Source organism: Electrona antarctica (assembly GCF_951216825.1).
Source record: "Electrona antarctica genome assembly, chromosome: 4".
NCBI classification, from domain to species: domain Eukaryota; kingdom Metazoa; phylum Chordata; class Actinopteri; order Myctophiformes; family Myctophidae; genus Electrona; species Electrona antarctica.
This window is the reverse complement of record NC_136809.1, coordinates 16,659,697-16,682,482: the sequence shown is the minus strand read 5'-3', so window position 1 is coordinate 16,682,482 and position 22,786 is coordinate 16,659,697. Positions and strand designations below refer to the sequence as shown.

The 22,786-nt window shown below is 42.1% G+C and overlaps 1 protein-coding gene and 1 long non-coding RNA gene across 2 annotated transcripts in view; one reads left to right on the top strand and one right to left on the bottom strand.

Moving 5' to 3' along the window:
* LOC306921180 (uncharacterized protein) overlaps positions 1 to 4,293 on the bottom strand; it is a gene marked incomplete at its 5' end in the record, with an annotated part of 84,428 nt that extends 80,135 nt beyond the window's left edge. Inside the window, one exon of the mRNA XM_079498292.1 lies at positions 4,231 to 4,293. Coding sequence (XP_079354418.1) covers positions 4,231 to 4,293 — 63 coding nt within the window. The remainder of the gene's footprint in view (positions 1 to 4,230) is intronic.
* Positions 4,294 to 20,968: 16,675 nt separating this feature from the next.
* Positions 20,969 to 22,264, top strand: LOC306921117. The gene is made up of 2 exons (XR_013789740.1): positions 20,969 to 21,594; positions 21,628 to 22,264. It is a non-coding gene; the product is annotated as an uncharacterized lncRNA (long non-coding RNA).
* Positions 22,265 to 22,786: the final 522 nt, after the last annotated feature.

The following is a 22,786-nucleotide window of genomic DNA, read 5'->3' as shown; positions in this document are numbered from 1 at the left end:
TGTTTATTATCAGATCCTCAATACTTAGAAAACGTGTAATTGGTTTTTGGTATGTCGCTTTTCATGATTTTCCACAATGAAAAGCAAATTATAAAAAGCATGAAAAACGACATATTATAGTATGTCATTTTTCATGGTTTTTGTTCTTCTTCATTCTCTAATTGTGTAGACTTAACTGTTGAGAGCGTACATTTTCAAATGTACGCTCCCAAGAGTTAAAGATTTAGGGTCCATTTGGTTACCAACTCAGCAACTCTCCTCAGTTAATCATTAAGCTGGGGACCACCTGGAACCCCCTCAAGGACCACTGGTTGAAAACGACTGTTATAGAGTGTTTGTTCAGTAACAGTGTTAAATAGCTCTATATTGTATAGTAATCATTGCTATGTAGAGTATGCATATAGTATTTGTTCAGTAACAGGAGTCTCCATGTGTCTCTCCAACTCTTTAATACACAGAAAATGCATTTTCAGGTGGGACACGAATTCTATCCAATCAGGAGAGAGAACTCACAAGATACAGATTTGACGCTGTAGTGTTTTATGGGGGTTTGGTGTGTGACTACTGATGCAGCAGCGCCGCCTACTGGGCTGAACGTGGAAGTGAGCTGATAAAATAAATAAAGGAAAAACAGCGCCCTCTTTTCCGTGAATAAAGGAGTCAACAGTGAGATAAGACGTCTACAACATAACATAACGAAATGAGCAGACACGATCTGGACTGGAACACTACAAAACTGAAGCTGATAAATGTGCTCTCTCCTATAATTTATCTGAAATTAGCAACCCAATTTGAATTGTATTTGCTGTTGATTAAAGGGATAGACAGCCAAGACAGGGAGGTAACAGGTCAGGTTTGTGGCAGCGGTGGCCGAACGGATTGCGGAGCGGTCTTGATACCGGAAGGTCGCCAGTTCGAATCAGCGGTCCGACACGTTAAAATTACCACCGCTGAAGTGCCCTTGAACAAGACATTGAACCACTACGATGAAATGTTCTATGAGCAGGGCCTGGCTGGAAACAAGTTCTTGAGCTTAGCCCAGATACCCTGGGTAAATATAGTAATCATTTCATTTCAGGTCGCCCCAATTCCATCTCTCCGCCGACAGCTCGGTGCGGTGGTTCTTGTATTCTTTATTTTGTTTTACTGAGAATAAGGTTAGAAATAAGTTTAGGGTTAGGCATAGTTTTACTGGGGTTAAGTTTAGGAATAGGGTTAGGTTTAGGCATCGTTTTACTGAGGTTAAGGTTAGGTTTAACCGTTTAAGCATAATTTACTTAGATTACTTTAGGAATACCAGGCGGCCAGGCCGCGCTGTTCCGCCGGCTGTACGCCTGAGGCGAGTTGGTAAAGGGGCGAGCAGTCTCGTATTCGACAGGGAGACCCCTGGCCCTGGGCTAACTTTAACAATAGCCTTTAACGCCGAAATATCACTTACACTAACGTTAATGAATTATAGAAACATATTTGTGTATGTATGTTTTTATTTTGTATATTGTTAATTTTAGCCTTGGATTAAGACTGTAGAGTTCATTAATTTGAATACCAGACGACTCGCCACTTTACCAACTCGCCCCCGCAAAAAATGTTAATGTAGTCAACAGTTAATTTAGTATTTCCCTCCCTCCTTGAAATCTCTATACTCTGTAAAATCAAGGAAGAATAACATGAGACAGAGACGGTGACTGCTTAATTAAGTTAATTTAGGACCTTATAGCAGTAAATTTCGTTTTATTAAAAACATTTCTTCCATATGTAGCCCATGTTTTGTAATGGCATCATGATGCTAATATGCCCATGGATATACAGAGTGAACTTAACAATTATAAATTAATAGAATACCTTTTATATAATCACCAACAATTTATGTTTGTTATTTACAGCTAGGTAGAGTAGTGGGGCGAGATGGAATAGGGGCGACCGTACCTGTTACCCATTAATTTATTTGCGTATCAGTCTGGGACACTTTCCGTAAATAATCAGGCAGGTCAAAATCACACAGACCCCTTTCCACCGGTTGGGAACCGGTGGAATCTTGATGATGTCATCAAGATGTGATTCACCATGTTCATTTTTTTCAGACCTCCAGTTCTAGGAAACACAAAATGGGGGGACTTTCTTATTATGTCCACACAACAGCTCAAAGGTATATTAATGACATAGTAAAATGTTGAAAATGAGTGGTATGCCCCTTTAACATTGCATTTTTATTTAATATTTCACTTTTATAATAAGATATCAAAACCACTTTCAAACTAATCAAGATTCAAAACTAAACTGAAATTCAAACAAAAATAAAAACAAATGAAAAGTGCGGAACTATAATAACTTTGGCTCCCGATGGCCCAAACAAAACAACAAAATCACGTTTTAATGTGTCAATTCTGTTCTTTATATATTATTTTGTATTGTTTTTTTTCCTTTTAAAATACAAGACATACATGACCACAAACAAAAAATAAATAAAACAAGAGACAATACAAAACAATCAACCCCAGAGTGATCAAACAAACCACATATCCACCCACCCTCACCCACCCATGTCCTGAGGGAAGTACAATACGTTACTGAAAGTTAACTGAAAAAATAAGAGACAAAATAGAGACTAAATGATATAGGCCTACTAAGTGGACGTAGAATACGCACATCGACAGGCTGGATGCTGGGCTAAAGAAACTTCAGTAGGTATTGGATGGAGCCCGCACACCACAGGTGTACGTTCTTTATTGAAAATTCTGTCAATTCAATTCAATAAAGAACGTCTTTCTTGTACTTGTGGTGTGCGGGCTCCATCCAATACCTACATAGGCCTACTAAGTAACATTTTGGCAACGTCCTTTGAGAAACCAGTCCTCAAAGAACCATGTTTTATTATGGAGCATCCCTTCCTATACTAGCACCCCAATGTTGGGGAGGCTAACTTAATTTGGCTATGTCTTAATAGACAAACATTCACAGAAAACAGACGACCTACACTGGTTAGTGAAGTAAATAGGATTTAAGTGGTTACGCAAATTAAAAGTTGTTCTTCTATGGCATCACTATGATTGGTTTCAGCTGGCACCTTTATTCTTGAGGGGCTGTAGCCCCTCCTATGTCCAGCTTTTGGTGTGTGTAACCCAAATTCTGTCCTAACACAAACATTAAATGCCATCGACAATGAAGGGACAATTTTGAGTGTTTGTGTAAACACAAACATTGCGTAACACAAACATTGATGACGAAGGTGAGGACGCAAATTGTGATTGGCCGGAATGAGATGATCTATGATGATGTACGATGATAAGAGCACCCCTCACTTCACACGGGTGTGCTTCTTTGTGAGTAGTTACCTCAGTCTCCATCTCATTGAATCCTGGGCTTTGCTCAGTGTATGCGAAGGCCCACCCATAGACATCCTACCTGCCTCTGATTGGCTTCCAGGAAATGAGCAACCCATAGACATCCTACTTGCCTCTGATTGGCCTCCAGGAAATGAGCAATAACGCTGTGACCTAAATAAAGGTGCAACTAACAAGCAACAGCTGCACCAAAACAGAAAATCACTCCCATGTGAACTGAGCGGTGCAACTCTGTGTGGGGGTCCCCGGAACTTTCAGCCCCACAAGAAGGCGGCCAGGGTACCGGCCCGGTTCCGGCAAGCCACCCTTCATCCGAAACGGTTAAGAAATGACAGAGTTACCGTGTGGGGGCCCCGGGGGTCACACCCGAAATCACTAAAAACTCAGCAACAGCACCACATGGCTGCTAAAAACTCAAGTTCCACCTGTGCACAGTGTGAAGCTCAACAGCGCCACCTTGTCACCTGTTGGTACTCTAAACATAGGGACAGACATACAGACATGCAGACACACATTGCTGTTCCCTGGAGTGGCTGCACCACTCAAATACTGGGGGGGGAAATAATAGACCCTCTGGAGGCTACAGAAGTTAGTTCCCAGCAAACTGCCCTCATGTCTGTGTTATGTGCACGCTTCCTTATGCAGGTTTTACCCTACATGGTTTCACCAGAGGTGGTTCCTGCATGATGACATCATATTACGGGTTATGGAGAGTCTGCGTGGCGTGGGATGTTCTGCAATAATTGTTCTGTGTTGCGCGAATTGATTTCTAGCAAGGAACTGTGTGCTAAACTAGTTTTTACAGAGCCATACCATAATCTATAAATCCAGGAATCTGGAATGTCCCACACAGGTATGAGAATGTAGAATACTCTATTGTTGGCAGTACCTTCTCCAGCTGGGTGACTGGTAGCTCAGACAGTTGGTGCACAGGTCCGGCCATGTCTTGCATGTCTCCATAACTACCTGTCCTCGGGTTCCTGTCTCTCTACAATTTACTAAAAAATCACACTTGTGTGACGTGAGGGGCGCTCTTATCATTATACATCATCACATTCCGTGCTCAGCCAATCAAATCATCATATTCCATGGTACAAACACACAAAGCTGTGCATATGAGGGGCTATAGCACCCCTCAAAAGGTAGAGCCATCCTTACGATTGATCTTCCACATGGCCATCCATACACATGTCACTCTCCGGGTTCTTCACAAGGGTATTGTTGCAGATCCATATTTCGGAGGCGCTGCAGGTCCTTAGCCTGGAGGCTCATCATCTGGGAAAGTTGATTAAACGCAATCTCTTTGGCTTTCAGGGTATCTTGGAAGAGGTGAAATTGTTTCTTGAGTTTATTCTTAGCCAAAGCCTCCGTTTCTTGGGCTAGTTCCTGTTTGGGGTCCAGTTGGTTCAGGAGTTGCCCATTATTCTTAACCAAAGGTTTGTCTTCCCCAGCTAGTCCCGGTCTCTTTTGACCCAATTCCTCCTCCTCCGTTAAGGAGGGAGTCTCTTTGGTCAGATCATCCTGGATGTCAACCAGTTGGTACTTAACCCGTGTATTCTCCTCTTTGAGTGTTTCTGCCTGAGAGGCATCACCAACCATCTCTATGTTGTCCTGCTGATACATCTGTTTTCTTATACACCTAATAGAGTTTGTTGATTATGAGTGAAATTGCCACCCTATGTCATTACATATGTATTGGATATGACGTAACTCAGACATAACAGAGATCATTGTCCAAATATGAATGGTCTGAGTTTGTGCTTGAAATGTACTGTAATTCTGCAAACTGTTAATACATTTTTCAATCAATCAATGCTAATGCCAAGAGCTGACAACACATGAATACCGGTACTTATATGCCAACTTCTTTGCATTACTGAACAAATCTGATAACTCAATAAATAGATTAATAAAAAAAATAATAGGCTAAGAAAATATAATTACAAAAAAAATGATTCATCTACAGATCAGAGCTGGGCTGGCCAATCACGGAGGGCAGAGATTATGCAGGTCCTTAGCCTGGAGGCTTAATTTATTAGAAAGGTTATTAAATGCATTCTCTTTGGCTTTCAGGGTATTGTGTAAGTCGTTCAGTTGTTTCTGGAGTTGTGTATTCTTCTTAGCCAAAGCCTCCTTCTCTCCAGCACTAAGGGTCTCTGTGTTTCTCAGTTCTTCCTGAATGCAGGACAGTTTGTACTTGAGCTGTACATTCTCCTCTCTCATGAGTTTCCACGTGTCATCTTTCTCCGTCAGTCTCCTCTCGTAGTCCTCCATTTGAATGCGCAGCCTCTCTTTAAGGGCAGAGATTTCTTCCTCTGCTTCCACAACTTTTTGGACTTGTAGCCCTCTACAATGAACCAGTTCATCCTGGATGTGACCCAGTTCGTACTTGAACTGTCTATTCTCCTCTTTGATGAGTGCTTCTGTCTGAGCGCTGTCACCAGCCACCTTGACGTCCTCCTGCTCATTCATCTGTTCTACAATGTTGTTAAGCCTAAGTGATGAACATCTCCAATACCTATAACAGTTAATAGAGTGTATTGCGTAAAAGAGTCATTGTCACTGGATGTCCTTATATATGCATATTGGGTGTGACGTAATAGGATGTCTTCCTTGTCCACTCCAAGTAAACATCTGCCAGAGATTTAAACTTTGATGTGATGCTGGAATTATTTCATGTAAGGGAATGCCTCTTCAATGTGCGACTTCTTCTCAGTCTAACGTTGCCAGAAAAAAAAGCAGATCTACAAGCGCATGCATGCACAACGCGGTGCGAGCAAGACGCAGTGTGAGCTTGGAGATTGGCTCCATAGCTGTGGAGACTATAGACTGTCCGAGTGTCCTTTAATGTCACTGACCGTCTTTTCGGTTCTGGCACCATTTAGGCCCTGGCACCATTTTAAAAGTACCAGTTTAAGCACTGGTATTGGATAAAATCCAAATGATACCCAAACCCTAATTAGTGTGGTTGCCCAAAGGGCAAACAGACCATAGTTATTGTCACACTTTTTTATTGTTCTTCCTCCGGAGTAACCTACCTAACTTCCGCTGTGATTGGCCGAGCTTTGCATAACGTTTGTAGTAGCCGTTGTTGGTTATGTAACCAATCTATGTTTTACAATAGTTTATAAAGACGTAAATTCCCTTGCAGGTAAGCAACTGCGGCAACCACACTTTGCAATTTTTCAAAAATTGCGACTTTTCTAGTTCTAACACATTACAGTTGCATCGACCTTTATTATCATGAAAGACCATTGCGAGCAAACTCTCTTTTTCAAAGAAGCCCTGAGTATACAACATGATCACAATATAGACAAAAAAACAGTAAATTTTTAAATAAATGCAATATAATGAACAACAACAAAAAAACGACGTAATGCACACACGTAAGAGCTACACAAAGCATAGTGATAACACGGGGTGCAGTACTTAATTTAGACAGTTTTTGGTTTAGACTAGTCATTGGTTAGACCAGTCATTAGTCCTACAACTACAACCTATCTCAAACCCTCAGCCTAAACCTAACCTCCCACAGGGCAGCACACCTAAACCTAACCTTGCACCCCCGGACACCCACTAGTCAGACACCCACTAGTCAGACAGACACCCACTCAGACAACCACTCATCATCATTTTTTGAAATCGTGGATTTCACAATATTACGCCAGACTTCCCGGTCCTTCATTGTCATCCCCAGTTCCTGCTTACTGATGCCCGTGTCCCTAGCGATGACATCAGGGAACGACAGTTTTCTACCTCTGGTCTGCTTTGAGGCAGGACTCCAGAGAAGAAGGGAAGATATAACCTCATTGTCAGCTCTGTAGCAGTGGCCGGCAAACTGTGTTCTTCTGGATCGGACTAGTGAAGAAACACGGGGAAGGTTGCCGTATATTAGATTAGTCGATGGGTGGCTCTTCCAAGACAGATTTTGCGCTCTCATTAGAAGGCGGGTGTAAGTGCCATCCAACCGTTTCTCTAGTTTCTTTGAAAGTGTCCATGTCTCGGAGCCATAGGGCCCTATTATGCGTGTCTTAAGTACCAGGTCTTATGACTTAACTTAAGACCTGGAGGCGTGGTCAATGCTGTTTGGCCACTCAGAATAGCCAAATGGCATTGATCACGCCTCCAGGTCTTAAGTTAAGTAATAAGACCTGGTACTTAAGACATGCATAATAGGGCCCATAGAGTAGAATCGGCTCAACGGTCGTCCTAAATATTTTTACTTTTAACATCTTACTAAGCTGGGATGACCAGATCTTATGCATGTCATTGCAGGCTGACCAGGCCATTTCGGTTCTGGCACCATTTGAAAGTACTTTTGGGAAGAATATATATATGAACACAAATACTTGTAGTCATCAACCTGTTTCAGAGGAGTGTTGTTAAGTGTTTTTATAATGTGGTTATTGTTGGATTTGCATATATTTACGTATTCAGTTTTCGTCTCGTTGAGATAAAAACCAACACAGTTGGAGGCCTGCTCAAGAGACTGAAGGAGAGCCTGAGCGTATTCCAATGATTGACTGATAAGCGCGATGTCATCAGCGAAGTCAGTGTCGGTTAGGTATTTAGCAGTATGACGAGAGCTTCTCCCAGACAACCACTAGTCAGACACCCAAACAGACACCCACTAGTCAGACACCCAAACAGACACCCAAACAGCAAGACACAGGACATAGGACACAGGACTCAAGACACCACACTCAAGACAGGGCTGATGTCACGTGATGTCACAATGACCTGGGGGCTTGTCTGGGGTGAGCGACGGGGAGAGTGATGTGGAAAGTGGGTTAGGTGACGGGAAAGTGGGTTAGGTAGTGGGTTGTAGCTTTTAACTTTAAGATAAAGGCAAAACTGTTGTGACTCACCATACAATAGACTGTATTCATTCCAATGCATGAATGTACAAATATGTCCTGCATCTTGGTTGCAAATTATTATTTGTATGTATATTCTGTATTTTGGCTGTAGATTATATCCCACCTCAATAACCAGTGTCAGTTCAATTCATTATTTTGTTATTATGTAGGCTATATGCACAGTCCCAGGAAAGGTGTAATTCAAACGTCCCTTACTACTGTAATCGGCTGCGTATGTCAGTGTGCATATGACGGTGTTGTCCGTCGGCCAATGAGGGACCACTATTCTTGATAACGTAACTAAGGTACGTGGGTAAGAATGGTCGCTTATTGGCTGTTGATTGTGACGTAACTAAGGTACGTTTCAGGGTTGGTATAAGGTCAAAACGGGTCTAAAGGATTTCGAACAGCAGTTGTAATAGACATGAGTTAGAAGCAGTACTTGCACGCTCTGCTTGCGCACAAGTAGGCCATGTATATTGTGTATTATAATAATTATAGTAGTGAATGCAACATTATTATGTATGGCACCGAAATTGAGGTTGTGATTTGCTGGAAGGACTGCCATTCTGCACTCTGATTCGCTCTAACTAATAATTTTAGTAGTGAATGCAAAATTACCATGTATGGCATCGAGGGCAGTGGAAATCCAGAGTGGAAATCCATTATATATAGTTATATATAGCTGAGGACAGGATTGGTGCCGAAATGTGTGAGTAGGTTAATGTATCCAAACGGGTATGGACTAGTTAGTAAATAATTAAGCAAAATGTTGCCGTTGGTCTATGAATTGCTGAATGGTCCAAATGCATGACAATCCAGAGATCCAGACCTCTGAGATCAAAGCAAGACCAACATTAACCAGTTCAATTCATTTTGATATCCTCCCCTGCAGCCACCATTATTTTACTGGCAGAACTTTGTTTACAGATGTTGTCCCTGCAAACAGCCAATCAATACATCAATACAATACATTGAGTGGGACCGTAGTTTGACTAATACACCCGTTTTGTGTGCTAATGTACCTACACTAAATTAGCAGCATGAGATGTGCTGTGGTCTGTTGTGGACACACACACAAACAAAAAAAGTAAGCTAAACAATAGGCAAAGGCTGAGTAAGGCATTGACCAAATTGAGTTGAGTGCCAGAGACATGAATCCGACTCCTGTCATGTCTCGTACTGTACGTCTCCTCTCTCTGCCGTCAGTTTGCTGACTTTCTACACATTCCCATCTAAAGAATGTGTAAATGCCAGACAATATATTTAGTTTTTAAAAAATTCAGCGGCAGCTTAGGTTATATAATAAAGGCTTTAGCGATGTGCATCTCTGCATCATGTTGCCGGGCTATCATGCTGTCAATTATCCATGACACCACTAGTACGCGATCAGTTCCATCACATAAGGCATCTCCCTATTTCCATATTTGTTTCAGTCCAATCATCATCCATTTACTCCAGTATACAGTACATTTTAAGTAGTTTATATATACACAAAATATTCACATTTCGTGAACATTTTGAGCGGCGCAAGCCGCTCCATCATTTGTGTAACATTAGTCTATTAGTTGGAACAGCACAGTTACTGTGGTTACTGTGTCAATTAGTCTATTTCAATAACGTAACGATTACATAATCCAAGGCACCACTCACTTCACACTGGGTGTGATTTTTTAAATCGCACAGGAACCAAGATTAGCCCTACATAGACACACAGACAGACGCTCGTCTAGATAGACACACAGACAGACGCTCGTCTAGATAGACACAGACAGACGCTCGTCTAGATTAGGACTCGGAGGAGCCATGCCGTAAAAAAGCCAATGAATATTCAGCCATCAGGCTTCGGCTTTGGTAAGAAAAAAGATAAAAGGCAGTGTATAGTCAGCGATAGGACAGCTTTGGTAACTAAAAAAAAGACAGGGATAATAAGCCACCGGGCGGCTTTGGTAAAGGGGACATTATTACTAGTGAACAAATCCTAAAATGAGTCATGCTGCAAACTATAACCATGGCGCCCGGACCAATCAAATGCATAGAATGCAGAGGGTGCAATGGCTTAATATCCACTTGGTGTATGAACTGCTGAATGGTCCAAAATGCATTTCTGATTGGGACCTATGTTCCCCAGGTTCTATGTTCCCCACCCCGCAAAAAAGGTTCTTTGTTCCCCACTTACAACAATAAACCCTGAACCCTGACCCCTAACCCAAGTGGGGAACATAGGGATGACCCCTTCTGATCCTGCCACTTTAATACAATCCAGAACTCTGAGAAAACAGTGTGGTCCACCAATTCTTGAGGGACCATCTGTACAACGGTTGATAACACCTGGGATAAAAGGTCCTTCATGCAGTATTGCTCTATTGAAGAGCTTTGGTCCAGAGGATGAAGTGAGGTCAGTGTCACAGTTACAGTTGAGGGAGACCATGAGGAGCTTTATCGAGCCTCCAGAATGGAGAGGAAAAGTGAAGTGAGTCAATGGGCTCAACCAAGGCCCCAACTAGGCTCTCCAACGTTAAAGCACTCGGCCTAGTGGTAAGAGGTGGGACTGCAGGCGGACCCATGGAGTTATGACGAGGAAACCCTGTGCAGCTGGGCTTTAACGTTGAGTGCGTTTGCACTTCTGCAGAAGTAGACTGTTCTTCCGGTGCTTCAAAACGCCACTGAGCAACTTCCACTGAAACGAATAGCGGACGGACGGGGCTATCGCTCCGGTTCAGTCTCTATCCTTTTAATACTCTATGGGCTCGACTCACTTGCGCACAGAGGTGACACTACTGTGCATGTGAGATATAACTCTATGACATGGCGTATGGCGCTGGGCGAGTAACACCATAGCAGTGAATGGGTCGGGATTTCCGGTTACCACTCTACTTCTCTACTAAATCACGATAACCACATAGTCACCTTATTCTGGTCTTTAGGATTGTGAACAACAGTGCTATGGTGATTAGGTCACCAATATGCTGGTTTAGACAGGCCTTTGACAGGCATGCCTTTCTAGCTGGGTTCACGGTAGCTCAGTCAGTTGATTCACAGACCACATTCAGGGTGTTTGAATGCAAGTCCTGTAATGTCTCACATTTGTCCCCTATTATGTCTCTACACTCAACTATCCAATCTTCCACTTGGCCCTACACATACTCTCCAGTTTCTTCACATGATGGGAATTCTTGCAGATTTGCAAGATTATGCAGGTCCTTAGCCTGGAGACTTAATTTCTTAGAAAGGTTATTAAATGCAGTCTCTTTGGTTTTCAGGGTATCGTGTAAGCGGTCAAGTTGCTTCTGGATTCGCTTATTCTTCTGAAGTAGTACGTCTTTGTCTTCCCCCCATTTTTTTTGTTCTTCCTGGACGACTTGCAGTTCACTCATGAGATGGGTATTCCTCTTAACCAAAGCCTCCTTTTCTCCAGCTAGTCCGTGTGACTCTTTCTCCCGTTTATCCTCTTTCATTATGATAATACTGTCTTTGGTTTTAAGTTCTTCCTGGAGGTGACCCAGTTTGTACTGTAGCTGTCTATTTGCTTTATCGTTCTCAATCAGTCGCCTCTTGTATTCCTCCGCTTGAATGTGCAAACTATCTTTAAAGGAGGTGATTTTGTCCTCCTTCTCCGCCAACACCTTTTGGAGTTGCCTATTCGTCTCAGCCAAAGCCTCCTTTTCTCCACCTGGTCCATGTCTCTCCCCCCAGTTACTCTGCTGGCCTTCGTACCTATTAGGATATTTCGGTTCTCTTGGTTCTTCCTGAACCACTTGTTTCTGGAGTTGTCTATTATTCTTAACTAAAGCATGATTTTCGGCAGATAGTCCATGTATTTCCTTCATCCATTTCTCCTTCTCAATGCGCGAATGAGAATCGTTCCTTCTCAGCTCTTCCTGGAGGAGGTCCAGTAGGTTCTGGAGTTGCTCGTTCTTCTTAACCAAGGCCTCCTTTTCTCCAACTACTCCTTGTCTCATCTTCCCCAACTTCTCCTGCTCTATGTTTCTCAGTTCCTCCTGGATGTGGTGCAGTTGCTTATCGTTTCTTCTCAGTTCCTCCTGGATGAGGTGCAGTTGGTTATCTTTGCTCTTCAGTTCTTCCTGGAAGATATCCAATTGGTTCTGGAGTTGCCCGTTGTTCTTGAGCAAAGCCTCTTTGTCTGCAGCTAGTCCCTGTATCATCTTCTCCCATTTCTCCTCCTTTAACTCCATGGTTCTCAGTTTTTCCTGGATGAGCTCCAGTTGGTTCTGGAGTTGCCCATTCTTCTTTACCAAAGCCTCCTTTTCTACAACTACTCCCTGTCTCACCTTCTCCAATTTATCCGCCTCCTTTAACTCCATGGTTCTCAGTTTTTCCTGGATGAGCTCCAGTTGGTTCTGGAGTTGCCCATTCTTTTTTACCAAAGCCTCCTTTTCTGAAGCTATTCCCTGTCTCACCTTCTCCGATTTGTCCACCTCCCTTAACTCCATGGTTCTCAGTTTTTCCTGGATGAGCTCCACTTGGTTCTGGAGTTGACCATTCCTCTTACCCAAAGCCTCCTTTTCTAAAACGAGTCCCTGTCTCACCTTCTCCAATTTGTCCACCTCCCTTAACTCTATGGTTCTCAGTTTTTCCTGGATGAGCTCCACTTGGTTCTGGAGTTGCCCATTCCTCTGACCCAAAGCCTCTTTTTCTAAAACGAGTCCCTGTCTCACCTTCTCCAATTTCTCCACCGCCTTTGACTCCATGGTTGTCAGTTTTTCCTGGATGAGCTCCAGTTGGTTCTGGAGTTGCCCATTCCTCTTAACCAAAGCCTCCTTTTCTACAACTAGTCCCTGTTTCTCCTTCTCCCGTTTCTCATGTTCCACTGACAAAAGATTCTCTACAATTCTCAGTTCTTCCTGGATATGACCCACCTGGTACTGGAGCTGTGTATTAGTATTATTATCCTCTGCGATTAGTGTTTTTTTCTGAGAACTATCACTGATCTTTGAGTGCTCCTGATGTTTGCTTTTTTTCAACTGTTCCATTTCCCTTTTACAGGCTTCGTTGTCCTTCATCTGAACACAGAGACTCTCTTTAAGGTCGGTGATCTCCTTCTCCTTCTCAGTCAACAGCATATGGACCTGTAAGAACGTTTGGTGCTTGTGATCTTTCACTGTACTCTCTTCCCCCATGGTTTTAATCATCGAGTAGAACTTTTCAGCCAGTGCCTGCATATCTCCAACCAGTGTTGTTTTCTCGTCATTCCATCCCATCCCATCCCTATGCTGTTGTGCAAACATCTCTTCAACCAGTTGTGTTGTACTTTCTAAATGGTGTTGTACTAAGATGTAGTTCTCAGACATCTTTACTTCTGTGAGGCACCCGTCTCTCTCATTGCCTGAAAAGTGTATGTGACTGTTGCCTGGCCTGTTCTCATCTGCCGTGTGTTTCACCTGAAAATCATATACTTCCATGCCACCCATCTCTTTTACTGGAAACTGAAACTTTTCAACAGTACAAGTATTTTCAGTCATCATTTTAAAATACCAAAATACAAACCTTCTAGACTATTAAATACAATTATGAAATTGTATTTAGTATCTCATGTAAGCATATCAGAATAGCTAGTTAACTATTAAATATTGTTAGTGTCCACATATGCTTTAAATGTAGGCTAGTATAACCACTGTTATACCAGTGATATGTGCTGTATACAAATACTGAAATAGTCACTGGACAATCATTATATAGGCATCAGTGTGACGTAACAGACATAGCATACACCATTGCCAAAATTGGATGTCTTGAGCTAATGTCTGCTAGAGAAGCACTCTAGTCATGGTTCACATGACTTTTGATTGATTGATTGAAGAATTTATTAACAGTTTGCAGAATTACAGTACATTTCAAGCACAAACTCAATACAAAGGCTGTTAACTGTGAGTGGACGACCCAATTAAGCATTACACTTGTTTCCAATAGGGTCCACCATGTTCAAATCATCAAAACATTTAGAGACGTACAAATAGACACTTCTATAGACAGAACAGGAATTCATCATAAAGGAGGTAAAAAGGGAAAAGAAACATATACAGTGAGGGAAAAAAAGGGGTGGGCGGTGGGGGGGATTCACGTTCAGCTCCGTTAATTTGTTTGTTTTCCTTGGAGGAGCTGCGTTGGGTCCCCAAGTCGGCTCCGTGGCCGTACCTTGAGTTGGCTGTGTGGCCGTGACCGTCTCTTGTGTTGTCCTTGTGTTGGGTCCCCAAGTCGGCTCCGTGGCCGTACCTTGAGTTGGCTGTGTGGCCGTGACCGTCTCTTGTGTTGTCCTTGCGTTGGGTCCCCAAGTCGGCTCAGTGGCCATACCTTGAGTTGGCTGTGTGGCCGCGACCGTCTCTTGTGTTGTACTTGCGTTCGTGTTTGAGGGATTCCGATTTTACAGGGGCCAGTTTCGAATTGCAGCCGTCAATAGATGTCTTAATGACAGTTGGTAGGGCGTTCCACATTTTGGTGGCATAGGAGCGAAAATAATTTAGTCCCTTGTTTGTGCCGAATCTGGGTTGTACATGGATTCAGTTTTTCCCAGGTGTAAAGATAGTTTGTTATCAGCGAGCCAGGTGCAGATTCTACCGAGTTCAGAGCTGAGGGCCTTTTCAACCTGCAGTTTGTTCCTGTCCGAGACTAGCAGTGCCGAGTCATCTGCGAACAGGAACAAGTTGCAGTCACAAGCTGAAGTCATGTCGTTAACATATATTAGGAACAGTAAAGGTCCCAGTATGCTCCCTTGTGGAACACCACAGCTCACTGGGAGGGGGGGGACAGTGTTCCATTCACCTCCACCATCTGTTCTCTCCCCTCCAGGTAGGATTGCATCCAGCTCACTGATGACGCTCGGACTTCACAAGCGTCATGGCTTAACTTCCGCCGTTTTACGCGATCGCTACATTTACACTGAAAACGTGTATAAACATTCAGATTTCAAATATAAAGTACTCACCACGTGGGCCATGGGTGTTAGAAATAGTACACATGTATAATATATTATATAGTATAGTATGTATAGTTAACATAGATACTCCACTGTTACGTTCTTAGTTTACGCATGATTCATGATAACTACTTTTTATATATGTGATGTATGCCATGCTTTTGTTATTGCTTAATGTAAATCGCTCTGGATTAAGAGCGTCTGCTAAATGCCTAAATTGTAAAATTGTAAATTGTAAATTTGCTGGGACAGCGATTAGCATTGCTGCATTCCGCGTTAATAAAAGGCATTTTTATCCGAGCTGTTTTTTTGCCATTGGCTTTCAACTACGCTGACACAGCTGACAAGAAGACCGCAAAAAGGGACTGTCACTGATTGGAAAGTAAAGGGTCCTTTGAGAGTAGTAGAAGCAGAATAAAGAGGAGCTACACCAAGTGTACACAGCACTAAAACAACAACATGACAGATCAAGGAGGTTGAAGAGGCTCATGTTAACCAGAGGCATGGCAAAAGCTAGAATCTCATAAATGACATCTCTAGCAGACACCTTTCTCATGCAGTCTGCCAAGATCTGAACATTAAGTGCGGAGGAAAGTGTAGAGCATGGCCAGCATATGGAATTCCAACCTCCCCCTCAAATCAAACTCAGCTTCTATGCCATGGTAGAGTCAGTTCTCCTATACAGCAGTGAATGCTGGACCCTGAAGCCAATCTGCAGAAATCTCTAGATGGGTGCTGCATCAGAATGTTGTGTGCAGTATACTTAACATCAGCAAGAAAGTAGCAGCCAGGATAATGAGACTAGCAGGACACTGCCAAAGACACCAAGACCTGCCAGCCAGCAAATTAGTGCTGTGGGAACCAACACACAGGCACCAGTCACGAGGACGTCCCACATTAATATATGTGGACGTACTCAAGAACGACGCAGGAGTGCCTGGGCCGTGGCTCAGCAGTCCAGGCACCTTGGCTGGTAATCCAGTCTGGCAATGTGCCTTCGGCCTTTACTGCATGTCACCCCCCCCCCCCCCCCCCCATCTCTGTCCCCATTTCCTGTATAAAATAAAATAAAGGTGAAAGCCTTTAAAGTGTGGAAACTTCGTACTTGATTTCAAAATATGAGAAATCCTCCTGAAGTCGAGAGGGAGGATGGCCTGATAGCTCCCGTCTTCCACAACATACCTACACCTGACCATTCACCATAGCTGAATTCCAATACCCAAAATCCCCTCGCTCACTCACACTCGCACACTCCAGCATGGCGGTGTTACGGTGAAATTGGTGAAATATGTGACCATCTTGGTCATGTGACCATCTTGTGGACCATCTTACATGGAGCTCTTTAAATACGTGGCCTAAATGCCGCTAGCTTGAACTCTGCTAATAAACAAAACGCAATGATTTACATTCGGACACATTATTATGTGATGTGCACACGATTTCACATATTGGTGCTGTCCGGAGGAAACCTCAAGTCCAAATTCTTTCAGGAAATTAAAAATATAATTTTATAAGGAAATGAAGAAAACAATATATATTTTTTAAATGAAGCCATACTGCCTCATCAAAGTTGGTGTTGTGACTTTAGATAGTCAATTACTTGCATGAGAAGGAGAGCGGTGGTGGAGTTAGTTAGCCGCTTTAGCAGATGGAGTCGCGTTCCAATGCGTTTTTTACTACTTTCCATTGATTGATTGATTGATTGAAGAATTTATTAACAGTTTGCAGAATTACAGTACATTTCAAGCACAAACTCAATACAAAGGCTGTTAACTGTGAGTGGACGACCCAATTAAGCATTACACTTGGTTCAATATTTTCGAAACAACACACAGACGTAAAGGGTCTTCAATAGCACCGATTTATGGGGAAAAAAATCTAAAACCTCAAAAATGTAGTTATGAGGTTTCCTCCGGACAGCAACGTTATTTCAGCAGGTGACCAAACTTAAACTAGACCTAGATAGATGGAAGATTATGAATATATCCTTGGCAGGAAGTGAATATTATAAAGTTGAATGTTCTACGGCCGTTTCGTGTACTTGTTCAAAGCACTGCCAATATTTATAGTTATACCTGTATATTTTTTCCGTAACTTGGACAAACTCATGATAATTTATATGGGGAGGTAAATCTCAGAGAATCAAGGAATAATACCTACAAAGCTCCAGACCTGATGGGGGACTTGCCCTCCCCAACTTCAAGTACTACTACTGGGCTGCTAATATAACTAAGTTGGTCAGTTGGGTTCACAATCCTGATTTGGACTGGTGCCAAAATGAAGCCAGTTCATGCTTGGACACATCTCTATTGGCTCTTATTACATCCAACCTACCCATTTCCCAGAACCGCTACACCTCCAACCCTATTGTTAGGAACACACTGAAAATATGGTCCCAATTCAGATCCTCATTCAACCTCAGAGAACGTAACAACCACCTGTTTACCCCCGCAATGTCAGACCCAACTTACTCTCTGTGGTCTAGATCAGGGGTTCTCAACATTTTTGGCCGGGGACCCCCGGAAATGCTTTGGCAATGTCTCGGGACCCCCGCCCCCTCCCGACCCCCAATATAAATGGACTGCTACAATAACCTTAATAATAGAGACAATACACCATAAATAAATACTGAAACCAGATATAATCATTAGGGAAGGTGTATGCATGTACTATGTGTACTATATGTAAACTCTTCATTTCTACTTTCCAACCATTCAGTTGCACAACAAAAAAATATATATATATTTCTTTTTAAATAATTTGGGGACCCCCCAAAATAATTTGGCGACCCCCCGAGGGGTCGCGACCCATGGGTTGAGAACCCCTGGTCTAGACCAGGACTCGTTAGACTGGAGGATCTTTATATCAACGGTATTTTTGTCTTATATCTATTAATATTATTTCTAATTTATAAGGACCACCTCTCTTGATAGAACCAAATTAGGCTAGGAAGGGGAACTCGGTGAAATCATATCGGATGAGACGTGGCGTAATGCGCTCTCTCAGGTAAATGGTAGTACCTCATGTGCAAGGCTAAACCTGATCCAACTCAAAGTTCTACACTCATTACTGCAAAGTGTGATAGATGCCACTTATTCCCAGCTAATTTAACATGCATGTTCTGGTCATGCTCTCGATTAACTCAATACTGGACTGCCATATTTCGATCCTTATCAGAAATGTTCAGTATATCCTTACTTCCATGTCCTGAAGTAGCAATCTTTGGTGTACTCTATAAAAATAAAAATATTAAGTGTAACAAAAAGGTTCATAACGGTATAGCCTTTCTATCATTACTCGCTCGAAGGAGAATCCTCCTAGACTGGAAATCTTCACTCCCCCATAAATCGGCTCATTGGCTGAAAGATGCCATGTTATTCTTGAACCTCGAGAAAATTAAATACGCTCTACGTTGTTCTACAGGAGGATTTACCTCCTACTGGGGTCCTGCAATAACCTTTCATCTCGAGAATCTGTCAAGTCTTCCGAACACACCATAGGGCATTAATTATCAATCTTGGTATTCCCCTCCTACTCTGCACACCAACCCCATTCCCTCACATAACCCTCTCATTCCTTTCCTTTCTTCCCCTACTTTCTTCCTGTCCATTTCCAAAGCAAACACCAGTACTCAGTTTTGTAACTATCTGCATCAATCCAATTCAATAACTAACTCTGTTCATATAGTAGCAAAACCGTCCTGTTTCCTGTTTGTTCTCTGTCTATGTACAAAATAGAAAAAGAAGCATAACATATGTACTGCATTTTTCCCTGTCTATACCCCTCTTCTACGTATGCTGAATAAAAAACTTAAAAATGAGGTAACCAATTTCACCGTAACACCACCGTCCATGCTGATGTGGCCAAGATTTTGGTTATTGGTATTCAGCTCATGGATGAGTATACTGGAAGGTCAAGGCCTATTACCCAGCATCCAAGTGCAGATAAAGCTGTGGGGAGGATGGAGTAATAGCACAGCTGCAAACTGGGTGAGATCCTGAGGGGGGTAATTATGACGTGCTCATAATCATGTTGTTAAATCAGTCTCTCATGACTTCACCCAGGCCTGGTTGTGACCTGATTTGATACAAAAAAAATCACACATGTGTGAAGTGAGGGGCGCTCTTATCATCGTACATCATCATGTCGTAATGTTTGTGTTAGGACAAAATAGCCGATTTGCTCAATGGCATTTAATGTTTGTGTTAACACAGAAATGGCCGATTTGCTCAGACACATGACGTAAATTCTCCATTCATTGTCAATGGCATTTAATGTTTGTGTTAGGACTACACTACACTATAGCTGAATATACAGGAGGGCATAGCGCCCCTCAAAAACTAAATGTGAAGTTTCCAATTCTATGACACGTTTTATTAGCAATGTTTGAAACACGTTTAGAATACAAATGTTATTTTAGAGAATAGTATATTGACCTTTCTTATCCCCACTAGCAGCAGTGAATCTCCCACCGTAGTCTGAAAACCCCACCTCTTCAGACATCTTGGCCCGAAGCACTTGCTGTAGCACTCGACCTAGCCCAACGACCTTACAGGCAAGACATTTTTACCAGTGGCTTGAAAAGCACTGGTCAATGAATAGCCAAGAAAACTTTGACATATCGTCATACTGACGCGTAGTTCTGATTGGCTGCCTTTCTACGCCACCCATAGTGGGGGGGACGCAACCAGACACGTTTAATGCCATAGTCGAAACGGTCGCGCATGCGCCATATAGCGCAGCAAAGCAGAGCACACGAGTCCGGAACACACCCGCTGATTTAACAGTAACAGGATCTGTCGAGGTGACTCTGTAACTGAGTGTAGCCTTAGCCTACTACAAATGGAACCAAAGGACCCTTTTATAACAATAAACTCTGATGGAAATACAAATGGACTGTTTGTATTTGGTTGTATTTGAGCACTCTCAGGTAGCACATTCTCCAAGCCATTCACGCACAGCTGTCGGTTGTAGTGTTGACATTGGCTTGGCAGGTACAAAGAACATCTCTCATGTGTCAAAATCGTGGGGGTCCGCGGATCGCCGGGTCCAACGGGGGTCCCCGCGGAGGTCGACGCGGGGGTCCGCGGTAGGCTGCGTGGGGGTCTGAATGTGGTTAACTCATTCATTGCCACCTGCTTGACACCAAAGTGTAGAGGTTGTGCCATTTTTGGCCATTGTGACAAATACAAGGCAATTAAAATACAAGGCAATTAAAACACGTGCACGCCATGTGCACGCCGTCACGTGCACACCGGATTAGATCAATTAAACAAATTAAACAAAAAAATAATTAATTTATAAAATATTTACATTTCATAGCACAATTCTGGAGATATAAGGCAGCCACTGGTAATTCACTGATAATTGATCAGTTCTTGTTATGTAGACATAGCACTATATAATATATATGCAGTTTCATTATATAGATATATTCCACTGTTATGTTCGTAGCTTACGTATGATTCATAACTAGTCTCATGTATATCATGATGTATCGCCATGTTTTGTTCTTGCTTAATGTAAATCACTCTGGATTAAGAGCGTCTGCTAAATGCCTAAATTGTAAATTGTAAATACTCACTGCCATCTTTATTTACCAAAATCTCCAATTTCCAATGTTACAATGAAAAAAGGTATTATACTAGAAAAAGATCTTGAATTGTAGGCATTGTTGACTCATTCATTCACTGCAACCAAATTAATTTCAAACATGAATATACAGATGATGATCATGATATGGTATATTCATTTCTTTAACTTTGAACTCCCAGAAGGAAAGCAATATATTTACACATATTTAAGTGAAATCACTGCTTATACTCACTGCAATCACTCATAATAAAAAGGCAAATCAAAAGTAGTACCAAAGTCACTTGTTTAATGACTCTTAATTAAAAGACATAGATGCAACATTAAACACTGTACAGCTGTGAAGCATCAAATCAATAGCCTGACACTGAATTTTCATTTCGTTTCACTTCATTATTTCTTAATGGGCGTGGCTAGCGATTCAGGGCTAGAGCCAGGCTATCAAATCAATGCATAAACCTGGAGTTACAAGAATGACAGTCCTCCTCTTAGAAAGTTTTACCCTATGCCTTTACATTCAATTAGAATGTACTATACATGTTCCATGAAGTCGCAGTAACATAATGTTCATCCTCTTTTAGTATAATTATGCAATATTGGTCTTTAGTCACTGGGGACCCAAAACGGTGTGTTGAGGAGTGCGGGAGCGCACTCGCCTATTAGTTTGCATTGCACAGTGCGCTCAGTGCGCTATTTCCGAAAGCGGCCATTGTGTCAGTGGGTGCTTCAGCCCTCAAGCACCCCCGGACTTGACACCGCTGGTGCAGCGACATGTCACATTATTGTTACAACTATACTATGCAAAATGTTATAATTGTTTTCATTTAATATATCAGCACTTTGTGTGCACCCATTTCCCAATACAGAGGCAAAGTGCAGATGCGCATTTCCCAATACAGAGGCAAAGTGCAGATGCGCAAGATACACGCGTAGTGAGTTGTAGATTTGGCATTTTCAAATGTTTTGAAAATATTAAATAGGGCTTAAGTGGTTAAACGTTTTTGATTTGGCATTAATAAATAAAATATAAATGTTTGTAGTGTGATGTAAGTCATAACATGTGCTATAAGGGCCATTTATATCAATACAGGTGTGCAACCTTGAGATTTTGACTTGCCTTGGGAACTACCGACTTGAAATGACTATCCTAACTCGCCATACAACAGGGTCCATCTTTGGGGTGAATAAATAGTACGGGGAAAAGCATAATGCTCCCCATGTGTAAGGACCTTAAGGATCAAATAATCTTGCCTTGTTGGAACACAATATTGGACTAAAGCACAATATTGCATCTACTAAAAGAGCTGCTGCTCGTTCTCGGCTGATACAGACAATAAGCCTCTTCGACCTACTGGGGTAGTGTTGTCATCGTTAGCTCAAAAGATAGTCAACACAAACTCATGACACTTTCCTCTGACCGTTGTCACTTTAGCTAGCTTGCGAGACACACAGTACACAACGCCCTGGACCAATCAGTCAGTCAATCAGTGGATCAGTGGTTTGATTCAAATGGACGTGAATGTTTGTTGAATGGTGAGCGATAGGGCAAAAATAACTTTTTTCCCCCAGCTGTGATCCACCATCTTATTATCACAATTCTTTTTCATTATGGTTTTTAAGTTAAGAGCCTAATGGCACCTTAAAAGGCCAATTGGGTCCATTGGTACATTCAAGAGTTAAAATTACACTGTGGATTTTACTGTGTAGATCCTAAGGGTTCCTCAGATTTCTTTTAAAAAAAGAAAATAAAATCATTTGTATCAATAAAATAGGGTCCTTGAAATTAAAAAGCTTGAGAATCACGGCTTTAATGCCTTGATTCTACCATTCTATACCAGCTGATGCACTGGTATACACTATACAGGGACTCCCTCACTCAACGGTTTGACTGTGCATTCACTTGAAGTGGTTTAACACTTGTGTGTCTGTGAGGTCTTTCTGACCCGTTTTGAGATTTTGAAGTTGATTATTGATTATAAGTTTAAACCACTTTAACCCTGTATACATACAAGCTCTCCAAAAACATGAAACGTTTTGATTATTTTTTTTAACATTTTAAC